Genomic DNA, 12875 nt, shown 5'->3' with positions numbered 1-12875 from the left:
AGGCTACCCTAGTAGAAAATAAAAAGTTCATCAAAAAACACACCTTCATTTATCCAAAAGGTATACAAAAAAATATAATTCAATAAATCATTTTGAATCTCCGTGAAAATATCTAATACAAAAAATAAGTTAACATCGAACATTTCAAGTATCATCATCCCCCTCTGTGCATTTCTGAGCTTAGCGACGTAGAGAGGAGTGTGTAATGACAAGTCTTATGCGGTACATAATGTCATCCTATGAAGTTATTTCTTCTTTCCCGAGGCCAGGTGTCTCCTGGTGGCCCCCTCCACCCTCTTTCTCTCTGCCTCCTCTGCTTTCTTCCTCTCTTCCTTCAGTTCTTTATACCTCCACTTGGGGAGCTCTAGTAGGTTCCCTCCCTCCTTACTACTGCTCTTCCTCCGTATCTTCTCAGGCTCGTAGGTGGGCGTGGGGGCCTTGATCACCCTCACCTTGGGCACCGAGAATCCGGGCCTCACGCTGCTCCGCCTCGCCATGTGGAGAGGCAGGAGGCTGGTTCTCCGGGGGGACATGGCAGTGCAGGAGGCCTCCGTGCCCGGGCTCAAGTTAGAGGGTGGGCACGGGACCTGAGGCTGGACCTGCAGGCTGGCCCTCCGGTCCTGTGGAACTTTGGCCACCAGGGTCACCACGTGGGCTTTGTCGAAGAGTTTGCGGTGGTTGTCGATCCTCTCCGGGTTGAGGGTGCGGAGCTCCTTGGCACGCTGACGTCGTAGGATCTCCGGGACGGCGTAGCGCCGTTTCCCCACGCACGGCGGACTTCCAGGGCACACCTGGATCGCAATGACAACAGACGACCATGAGCAAATACAGATATGCACATCCTTTATACATCTACTGGTGCTTACTAGGGGTGTAACGGATCACCTAACTCACGGATCGGATCATGTCGCGGTTTCTGAGTCACGGATCAGATCTTTTTAAAATGTTATATAAAACCTGCTTTTTCCTTGAATTCCGTAAAACCACAACTTTTATTGTGTGAAACAAAAAAACTACATTCAAGATGTCAAAACTGGTAAAATATATACAGTATATATAACATAATCTACACTCACATATTACATATTATACTGAAATACACATTCAACTTATATTATAGTGCAATAGGAGAGAGGGAGGAGGCGCCTGGTTGCAGCAGTGAATCACTGGGCTCTTTAAAACAGACGAATAAATGTTTCATGCCACTTTCAACTAAATAATAAAGTGAAACGTTCCTTTAAACATGGTAAGAAAATGAAAAATGGCTACATTATCAGAAGTTGTTGAGCTGGCTTTTTCATGCCTCCCATCAACACACCAGGGTGATGTCGCGTCAAATGTGTGTCCATGCTCGTACGCGCTTACACACCGTAACTTTTCGACCACCCTTCTTCCATCATTGTTATAATTGACAGAGAAGCTAAAGTGCTCCCATTCATGGGATTTAAATGACGAGGGAGACTTTCAAGTTCTCCGCCGCCAATGTTACTAGCGCTCACCATGATACCTGTTGCTGTGAATTGCCAGCTTCACGTGTAGTGAGTAAACAACAGTTAATATAATATTAAGTAATATTAGTTAAGTAAGTAACCCTATCTCTTATGAATAAGAGAATATGGATGAGACACCAAAATGGTACGCGTGCGTAAAATGCCTGTGTGGGCCGCGAATACTTTAGAGATTGTTAAGTGGGCCTTGAGTCCAAAAAGGTTGGAACCGCTGCCTTAGACAATTATGTATTATGTATGTAATTATGTAACTACATAACACACACAACTACATAACAAGATAATCACACAAACAAATCCATTTAAATCTTGCATATATGCATCCTGTGATTGGATTACGTATAATCTGAACAATCGGATCTGCACACATTGTTACATGTTAGACTTAATCACTAGTCATAAGAAACGGATGTCCACGGACGCGATACTCCCATGATGAAACCCATGCCCTCCTCCTTCCCTGACTTTTCCTAGATGTCTGTTTTTAACTTAATAACGTTGTTACAATTTCAAAATCACACATTCGAGAATTGAAACTGACCTTACAATTATGAATGGATTACCCATTTCAACCATAATGGTTGGCACACACAGACAGAAAGACAATGTTGTGTTTCCATAAAATGCCAAGTGAATTTTAAGCGACATTTTCAAAGTTCGCAAAAAGAAAATGCGAATCATGTGCGAATTATGTGCGTTTCCATTAACTGGTTTAGAGCGAATAAGCTAGGCTACGTAAAACGTAATTTCATCAGAGGATGACGCGGTATAGGCTACGTGTCTACGTGACATAGTTGTGGAAGTCAACGGACAAACCAGGAGAGAAAATGGAGAGAGGAATTAGTTTCAATTTGACAGGAATTCAGGAATTTGTTTCACTTCGGAAAGTTAATTAATAATTACATGTCAGCTATCATTGGCCATGTTGCAGATTGTCCAGAGACGAAACAGTTGAGTCATGTGAGTTGAATGTTTGCTACGTCAGAGTTTATTCCGCAAACCTGTTTCCGTTTAACTTTATGCGCATTAACTCTGATTCGCATAAGGCAAAAACTACCTCAAGCGAACGTACAACCTTTTGTGTGAATTAGAGAAAGTTTATTCTTATTAAACCGTTTCCATAAAATTCACATTTGAACGCAGGTTGTTTTTTGGGGGGCTTTTTTTTTACAGTAGGCTATGTACAGTTACACCAATGATGTCTGTCAATGTTATATTCAATATGTAATCTCTTTAAAATACAAAATGTGATATTCTAATGATTCTTAAGTCCTGACTAAACAACCAGATCATTGTTTTTTGCATGTTATTGCATGTTATTGGTCTAATTCAATGATTACACTATTACACTAACGTTAACCAATGGAGGTCTCCAGACGACACTCTGGGTACTTTGGTTAGTAACGAGAGCCCTTGGCTACTAGTGTTAACATGTGTCCTATATCTGTCTTCTACGTACTGTACATATTCCACAGAAATAAAGTTGAACAGTGTTCTCTGTGACCTGATTGCATTTTCCCTTTTTCCCCAACGCAACCAGAATGCAGGCTCACCATCTGATCTTTTTTTTTCTCCATTTTACACCTTCCGCGTCTTTTTATGTGGACACAACCATGATGTGGACAGTATCCGGACACAAGACACGTGTTAAGGTGTACACGGGAACGCACACACCCTCAGAACAAGACAACCACGCACATTGTCACAGAAAGGGCTAGAGGAGGACATGGAGACAGAGGGAGGACAAGGGAGAGAGGAGGAGGAGGTGGTGAGAGAGAGAGAGAGAAATAGAGGAGGAAGTACATGTAGAATAGGAAGAGACAGAACTTCCGATCCATACCGTACGGCATGCCACTGCCATGAACGGGCTTCCCAGGGCGGTCGTCAGGGAGACCAGGTGATCTATGACTCCGTCGTCTTCAGGCTGGGTAACGTTGGCGATGTTAAGGGCGTTCCTCACGGTGTCAGAGATCCGCTGGAGGCAGCCGCGCGGCTGCTGGGCTTTAGCCACCAAGGCAGTGAGCTTGGGCCACTCGGGCCTGGAATACGGTTAGAACAAAGATATCATACATTCATTATTAATTAATTAATTAATTAATAATAAAGCTCTGGCACAATGGCTCGCTTGATTTCATTACATCATGAAGGCCTGCATATAAGACAGCATAACATAATATCAACATCATCATGTATATGATATATTACGGATGCAACCCCTTCATTGATTTATCATTTAGCCAATTAGCAGGCCCACCACTTGTTTTCGGGGTAAAGTTGATATATCAACTATCAGGTTCATACGCATAGCTCTGGATTTGCACCTGTTTTTCCAATAACAGGGAATACGACACAAAACTGTAACCCTAATTCACTTCGATGTCTTTTGGCTGTTTCGATCGATCGATTGATATTGTTTAATCTCTTGTTTTATCTCTTATGTTTTTTTTATTTCCTTTTGTGAACAAAAAAACGTTGCGATGGCGTGATGACACACGTGTACCTGAATATATCACAGATCTGGTAAGGACAGGGCCGGGAGAGGATGGCCGTCATGGCCCAGGCAGTGTCGTATCTGCCTGTGAACATGGCCCACTCCCTGGCCGTTAGCTTACGACCAAAGTCCCTCGCCTGGAGGTCAGCACCTTAGAGAGGGTAGAGGGAGGGGGAGGAAGGAGGGAGGGAGAAATAGGGAAGTGCGAGGGGAGGGGGATGAGAGTGGGGAAAATATATGGGAGGGATGGGACGAAGGGAAGAGGGGGAGGGATGGGATGAAAAGGGAGAGGTGGAGGGAGGGAGGGAGGTGTAAACATGTGTATTTCTGTGTACGCCTGTGTATGTATGTGTGTGTTCTGGGTCTGTGTACGTGTGTGTGTCTATATCTGATATGTTTGTTTCCACATATACAGTATGTCTGCGACGTGTGTGTGTGTGTGTGTGTGTACCTGCCAGCATGAGAGCACGCACACACTCCATCCTGCCCTGCATGGCAGCCTTCATCACAGCCGTGAAGCCGTGGCAGTTCCTCCTCTCAATGTCTAGCCCAGCGAAGTAGTTCAACAGGTAGTTTGAGATTATGATGTGTCCTAGAGGAAGAGAAAGAGAGACATGGGGGGATGTGAACTTTCTTGAACTGTGTGTGTGTGTCTGTATCTGTATCTGTGTCTGTGTCTGTGTCAGTGTGCATGCCTGTGTGTGTGTGTGTGTGTGTGTGTGTGTGTGTGTGTGTGTGTGTGTGTGTGTGTGTGTGGAGAGAGAGAGAGAGAGATAGGGAGGGAGAGGGGCTGTAAACATTCTTCCATAGTGTGTGTGTGTGTGTGTGTGTGTGTGTGTGTGTGTGTCTGTGTGTCAGTATGAGTGTGTCGTACCTGCCTGTGCGGCAGTGATTAGGGCTGTGTTTCCCTCGTTGTCCTGCCAGTTGATGTCCAGGTGTGGACACTGAGCCAGCGCCATGACAACGTCGACGTAACCTTGGTAACACGCCACCATTAGCCCAGTCTGAGAGAGAGAGAGAGAGACTGTACTTAATACACACAGAGAAACAGGGAGTCCACTGTGTGTGTGTGTGTGTGTGTGTGTGTGTGTGAGTGTGTGTGTGTGCGTGTGTGCGTGCGTGCGTGCGTGCGTGCGTGCGTGCGTGCTCCAAATGGTAGGTAGACCCTACTAGTTTACAACAAACCAGTGTGTTAATAGTATTTGACATTCAAATGTGTGTGTGCGTGTGCGTGTGCACGTTGTGCGTGTGCGTGATGTGTACACAGCCTGGAAACTCCTGTAAAAAGTCCCAATTCCCAGAACCAAAACCAAAACAAATACAGCTTTACCGCCAGTGAGCAGGGCCACGGCGGCCAGCAGGAAGCAGGGGAACACCAAGAAAGTAAGGAGGAGGAAGGGAGGGGAGAGTGAATGAACTGGTACCAGAGATGAAGATCGATGATGATGATAATGACTGATTTAGTTTACAAAACAGTAAGACACATACACACAAGCACATGAGACGAGACATATATACAGTACACAAATATTCTGGCAGGTAATCCAGGTGCTGTATATTTCAGCTGATTTAAGGAATCGACCGACATTGTCTACAATGCATGTCTTGATTGCCAGACCTTTTTTCAAGGGTAATATTCAGCCTCAAGATTTCAGCCCTCAACCTGATTGGTGAACAGACACTCATTCAGTGAGGGGGGGGGGGCATCCTCTATCATTGCAGTTGCACAAAGCTGTGATTCTTCAGGAGCTGGGCTGGATTAACAAACTGGATTTACAGCATACTCTACCACCTCGTCTGTGAAACAAGGTGGAGGGGGTGTTATAACCCTAACCCGACAAAGAGACTTGGTCAAGAAATGGTAGAGCATAGGCCACATTCCTTTTTCTATCCTTCAGGCAGGAAGTATGAACTGTGTGTGTGTGTGTGTGTGTGTGTGTGTGTGTGTGTGTGTGTGTGTGTGTGTGTGTGTGTGTGTGTGTGTGTGTGTGTACGTGTGTGTGTGTGTGTGTGTATGTGAGCATTTATGTGTGTGAGTTTGTGTAAGTGTGAGTGTATGTGACCAAATTACACCTGGGGAATTAGAGGTGTGAACTCACTGACTTGTCAGTTAACACTAATTGATCAAGACTGTGTAGAAGGTAGGAGGTTAGTTTGTAAATCTGGTGTGAGGCTTAATGAAAGGTGACAAGTCAGAGCCCATGGGTCAACAATGTACAAAAAAATCTACTAAGAACGTAGAAAACATGCTAGCGCTCAAGTAAGTCCAGGAGGGCGTCAATAGACATGGCTGCTGTAGAACGAGGTGATGTCATATCACTTTTGGGTGATGGTTGAGACCGACCACAACTACAACTGGAACACGTATCACATTTTTGTCGTTGCTGAAAATAATAATGATGCAATCATGATACCGTGAACCGCGGTTAAACCGTAAACCACGGTTTAATTTGGGGACGGTTTAGAGGTTTCAAAAAATCGATATTGCCCAACCCTACACCACACAGACACACGCACACACACAATCTTGCACACTGTACATTGTGCTACTGTGCAGGCAGACAGAGGCTAAAATAAGCTGCAGACACTCACAGCTCAGCAGTGCTAGAACAATTAGGGAGAGAGGAGATTCCAGGGAAAGTGTGTGTGTGTGTGTGTGTGTGTGTGTGTGTGTGTGTGTGTGTGTGTGTGTGTGTGTGTGTGTGATTAAGTGTGGAAAAACCTGGAATTCAGGATCATTGGCTGTGTTCATTGGTGCTGGTGGTGGGATGTGTTGTGGCCCTTTGCACATTTTCCGTTTTGTCGTCGTGTAGCGTCGTGTGTTGTCTCTTTCTGCTGTCTGTCTGTCTGTATCGGCTGTCTGTCTATCTGTATGTGTCTGTGTTTACATGTATGTGTCTGTGTTTAAGTATATGCGTCTGTGTTTGAGCATAATGTGTCTGCGTTTGCGCGTATGTGTCTGTGTTTGAACATATGTGTCTATGTTTGAGTGTATGTGTCTGTGTTTAAGTATGTATGTGTCTGTCTTTGAGCGTATATGTCTGTGTTTGAGTATGTGTCTGTCTTTGAGCGTATATGTCTGTGTTTGAGTATATGTGTCTGTGTTTGCTGTCTATGCCCCACCTTTCTGTGGAGGAAAGAGATGAGGTTGCACGGACACGTTACACGGATACACAGATCCGTGAGTCCATGTATGCCTATCTGTGTGTGTGTGTGTGTGTGTGTGTGTGTGTGTGTGTGTGTGTGTGTGTGTGTGTGTGTGTCTCTGTGTGTTAACTGGGTCAGTGGAAGAGAGGGACTGTTGCTGTTGTCCACACACACATGCTCATACACTATTTTCCCACAGTAGCAAAAGTGCCAGAAAAGTTGTACATGTTGATAGATATATTAATAAGGCTGCAAACTGACAGTGTTTCAGTTTAAGAATGTCCTTAAATTTGAGGTGCAAATCCCTTTAAAAGAAGAAGAAGTTCAGATGACTTTTGATTGGATTGTGGTCATTTCAACAACAGAGTTGCAGGTTTTTTCGCTTCATGGGTCAAGCCATGACTTATGACAGATAGCGTGAATCCATCTTCAGTTGTTGTTTGTTTTTAGGTATTTTTGGGGGGGGGATAAAATCATATCCTCAGGAAATGAAATGCATGTTCAATTGGATTTAAATCTGAAAATGGATTTGGCCAGTCAAGAACTTTTTATCCTGAAAAACTCCCTAGTCGCTAAGGCAGTATGATTGAGGTCATTGTCTGGGGTCAAGAGGCATTTGTTTGTACACTGAATGTTTCTGTACACTTCAGGATACATTCTGCTTCTGCCGTCAGCAGTTACGTCATCAATTAAGACAAGTTAGCCGATTCAAGTGGCAGCTATAAATGGTAAATGGACTGACTTATATAGCGCCTTTATCCAAAGCGCTTGACAACGGCCTCTCATTCACCCATCCACACATTCACACACCAATGGCGGCAGGCTACCATGCAAGGTACCGGCCCGCTCACTGGGAGCAATTTGGGGTTCAGTGTTTTTCCCAAGGACACTTCGACATGTGGCCAGCCGGGGCTCGAACCGCCGAGCTGCCAACCTTGCGATCATTAGACTAACCCTTTTAGCCAATGGAGGTTTAAAATGGACGATTTAAATTGCCTGCTGCTGGCCGGTGCGAAATGCATTCTGGGGAAAAGGCGGCGAAGCCTGTGCTTTAAAAAAATTAAAAAATAAGTCAAGTGTGAACACTCGAACACTTTCCACCAGCAGTGCTGAAAAATGCGCTTAGAATAAATAAATAAAAACAGTGCTAAAAATACTTTTGGTTCGTAATGAGACGGGACAAATTCTACTATGTATGGGAAACACTGCCAACACTCACCCGAGTACAAAGCGAGTACAACTACAAACCATTTATTTGTTGAGGAAACAATCTGGAGATTTCTGCTGGCCCAACAGACTCTGTGGCTGCGTCCCAATAGTCTGTCTTCTGTTCCTCGTCTCTGCTCTCCCCGCTTCCTTCTCTAAACATATTGGAGGAGGAGATCTAAGGTTCCTCCCTTATGCATTCACCGTCAATACATTTGGGGGGAAGAAACAGGAACAGGAAGTGTTGTACGTGTGTGTAAGTTAATTGCCAGACAAACACTAGGCAAGATACAGAACTCTATGATGAGATAAACACAAGCTCTTCCAACTTACAGAGGACATGTGTGCACGGCACACACACACTCTTCCAACTGAGGACATGCACACAAACAACACACTTCTCTAAGCAGTCACATACTAACGCTGTAACTCCAAAGATGTTTTTTCGAGATAAAAATGAGCTGTGATGAGCGTGTGTTGTACGTGTGTGTAAGTTAATTGCCAGACAAACACTAGGCAAGATACAGAACTCTATGATGAGAAAAACACAAGCTCTTCCAACTTACAGAGGATATGTGTGCACGGCACGCACACACACACACACACACACACACACACACACACACACACACACATTCTTCCAACTGAGGACATGCACACAAACAACACACACTTCTCTAAGCAGTCACATACTAACGCTGTAACCCCAAAGATGTTTTCTCTAGATAAAAATGAGCTGTGATCAGCATTCGGAAAATGAGAACCAGACACAAAGCCACACACACAAACACTGGAAGTGTTGATGGGGAATGCAACAAGGGAGAGACATTCTGTCGGAATCATGGTATTCCGATGATGTAATTCCCTGTCCTTCCCCCCCGAGGCCAGATGGTGACCTCATCATTGATTACAGTACACAGAGGACCGCATGAACCGAGTACAGTTCAGACTGATACAGGCCTTTTACTGTCACAGTCACACAGACAAATGGGCTTAGTATAGTGAACAACCATTACCTCAGACCTGAAGACTTTAGCCCTAGAGGCTAACATTGTGTGGCATACATCGTGTGGCATGCCGGAGACATTAACAGCAGAATGTATGTAGCCTACTGTAAGCTTATTTTGGCTTTTTGTATTGGCTTTCGCTTGTTTTTGGCATTTTGATTTAGCTTTAGCTTATTTTGATTTAGTTCAGATGATAACATAGTCTTGTTAAGAGACCAGGGTTCGAATCCTGCAAGAGTGTCAGAGTGTCTATTCTATAGAAGGCCAACCGATTGGTTGGGGTATACAGTATCTTCTTTGGTGAAAATGCAAAGCCTTGTGGTTTGCAACATGGTTTTGTGTATTTATTTGGTGTTTTGAAAAGGCTTGGTAAGGGTGATACCCATGATGAAGATGACCGTAGAGTACCGTTAAGTGGTCTTGGGTTGTCCAGTGGTCTAGCCTACAGTCAGTGCACACGTATGTCGACATGGATTAGAATCCGGGCCCATGCTGACATCCCCTCTTCCCTTCCTCCCCTTACTTCCTGTCTTTCTCTTCTGTCTCTGTCCTACACAAACTGAAACAATATAGTGGGACTGCCCCACTCCAAAAAATAACCTTTGAAAAAAATCAAGTTACCGAGAAATATGACTCCTATAGTGAGAACTGGAAACGAGAAATGTGTCACATTTGGGAATGCCAGGTCATACATGTACAGTTAGCAGTGGAGAGTAGGTTCATATTATAGCACTTCAGTGAATATGCAGAGCAGACACATGCCTTGAGCACTCTCTCTGTCTCTCTCTCTCTCTCTCTCTCTCTCTCTCTGTCCACACTGACTCACTCACAGAAAAATCTATCCGCAAACAGAAACACGCACGCACACACACGCACACACACACACACACACACGCACACACACACACACAGGATTGGTTGTTCTGTTGACTGTGAGAGACTCAGTGTATTCCCCTGCTGTAATTACGACTAGCAGAACTTGGGACTACCCTCTTCAGACTCATAAACCCTAGGCCAGGCCATTCAGCACACGCGTGCGCACACACACACACACACAGTAAAGGGGAAAAAAGACCCAGTGAAGTAACATTTCTAATGTTCATTAGAACATTATTTCAAATTCATATTATGAAATATTCCATTTCATATAATAAAACATAACATACTGTAAGAAAGTGATGCAAATGCATGTCCATGTTTAAACCTTTCCATGGAGCAGGCAACAAGCAGTACACAACCTTGCAGTGTTCACAACGACCTCCCAGGTAGAGGTTTTGGGGACAGACACTCAATGTGTCCCATGTCCCCACCCTTCTCCTATGTAGCCTACTTGTGCCCTTACCCAACGTGGATTTATTAAATAAGAATACATGGGTTAAAGAGCCCATACTTAAACCAATTTCATGGCTTTTAAATCAACGAGGGGAAGTGCACGAGTGCATACTTCAAGAGACGGGGGGAGTAAAGTCAACTCTCTTTCCCCAAATCCCAACCATAACCATTCATGGAGAAAACGCCAAAGTGACGCAAATCAATGTCAAGAGACAACGCAATCTCACTCCATGGCAACAGACCTCGGACCACTGATCTCTATAGATCATTGCCTGAGACCTTTAACTTTCTTATACAGTACCTATAACGTATGTGCAAATTACATTTCACATGAATAGGCTACAGCATGCATGTCCATATGTTAATCATGTAACCCTAACACTATCTATGAAAATGCTCATCATTTTCTAAACATTTGCATGAGGTTTAACCTGTGCTCTTGTGACGGAATGAAAATATGTGTTAAAAAGCAATCCATTCATAACAAGGTACAGTTTGTAGGAATGGAAATCTTTGCATAATTAGGTCTATGCGAACTGCCTAGCGCTTGGGAGGCTCCCACAGACACACACACACACACACAGTTGAGCGCCTGTTTTGAGTTCTTTGGTGCGTAATTGCGCACAGGTGAGGAGGTGAGTCTGCACCCACCTGTATCCAAAGAAGGGCAGTGTGCCATACGACCCAGATGAAACAGACTGCAACTACTGGATGAGTTTGAGAACAGAGAAGTTAGGACAGCATTTTGAAGTTGAATGCCAAACTGTGATCTTAAGAATGATAAGGTTCTATCTCCGTTTAGGGCAGTTCAGAGATATTGAGCGTCAAAGTTTTTACATTCCATTATGTTCTGTGAGATGGAACCTTTGTATTTTATGAATTACTAACTCAAAAATGTCAACATTTTAAAAATATGTAAACACCACACAGGCATTAATAAACACCTAATGGATCAGATTATGTAAAAAAAAAAAAAAAACACAATTTTGACAAAAATGGAGATCCTAGAACCTTATCATTCTAACGTCACGAAACGTTATGGCTTATATTATACCTACCCTGTTATTTTTATCGGTCTCTCTCACATCCTCCTCTCTCACGCCTTGTCTGATCATGATCCGCACGATGGCGGCGTTGTTGGTGCAGCACGCCTGGAACAAGGACAGGGGCTCGGGGCTCTCCGGGGACGGTGTCCGGTGCTCCGAGTCCACGAACGGTCCACTGTCCGGTGGGTAGAAGGAGTCGTCCGAGGCGATGCTCCTGGTGTCGGGCAGCTCCGAGAACTCGTCGTATTCCTCGAATTCATCCACGTCTTCCTCCGAATCGCAATAGCCCAGGTACCCATCGTCCGAGCTGGACGACACCGGTTCCTCGGCGATGGCAGGGTGGACCTGCGATGTTCCTCCCCCGCCTTTGGGACTCTGTTGTTGGGACAGTTTGACCCGGAGCGCAGAGGAGCCCCCTCCTCCATCCCTGTCGTCCGTTATCAGCACCATCTAACGGTTAACCCCCTAGGTTAATAGCCTGGGGGGGTAATAAGAACGGCGGCTGTGGGGCGAGGGGAACTGTCTTGAACTCTTTTGTCAACATCAACCCAACGCCTGCCTTTGAGTGCCACTCAAATATATAAAACCTCGAAAAGGATATGTTAACTTTTTCGGTTAGGGTTAGGGGTTCGGTCAAACTAGCCCGTTACTCCCAAGCAAGCAACGGGCATGTTCCACCCCTGGTAATTCCAGTCCCGCATCCGCTCCGTGAGAAGTAACGCTCCTTGGAACCGAGTCGATTTAGTTAATCTCCACCGGGACAATGATAGGACCCGTCCCGTGGAGCGACATTGAACTGTCACAAATTCCCCCTTTTACCTACCAAAACTCTTGTCTCGCCAACTCTTGTAATGCTGTATCGCCGAATTTAAAAGAACGTTTTCCTCCCGTTTGGGACGTCATGCATCCAGACGTTAAAGTATTAAACAGTATTCCCACACGCAGTAGAGAAACGTGTCCACTTGGTAGACTGTAGTCGCATAATCGGATTAGTTTGGTGCTGGTGAGTGATCCCTCTCTTTCGCCCCCCCCCCTCTTTCTCTCTCTCTCTCTCTCTCTCTCTCTCTCTCTCTCTCTCTCTCTCTCTCTCTCTCTCTCTCTCGTCTGAGTTGATCAGATTAATTCCCCTGTCTCAGAA

The 12875-nt window shown here is 44.7% G+C and overlaps 1 protein-coding gene across 1 annotated transcript; it reads right to left on the bottom strand.

Annotated features, from left to right (window-relative positions):
- Positions 1 to 245: 245 nt before the first annotated feature.
- LOC308168675 (ankyrin repeat domain-containing protein 33B-like) lies at positions 246 to 12187 on the bottom strand (the record flags this gene model as incomplete). The annotated part of the gene is made up of 6 exons (XM_080543288.1): positions 246 to 791; positions 3349 to 3547; positions 4009 to 4150; positions 4451 to 4591; positions 4874 to 5003; positions 11750 to 12187. The coding sequence occupies 6 exons, from the start codon at positions 12185 to 12187 to the stop codon at positions 246 to 248; spliced, it is 1596 nt and encodes a 531-aa protein (XP_080399414.1).
- Positions 12188 to 12875: the final 688 nt, after the last annotated feature.

The sequence above is a fragment of the Nansenia antarctica genome (assembly GCF_963989245.1).
Source record: "Nansenia antarctica genome assembly, chromosome: 12".
Classification (NCBI taxonomy): Eukaryota; Metazoa; Chordata; class Actinopteri; order Argentiniformes; family Microstomatidae; genus Nansenia; species Nansenia antarctica.
This window is presented reverse-complemented; position numbering and strand designations above follow the sequence as displayed.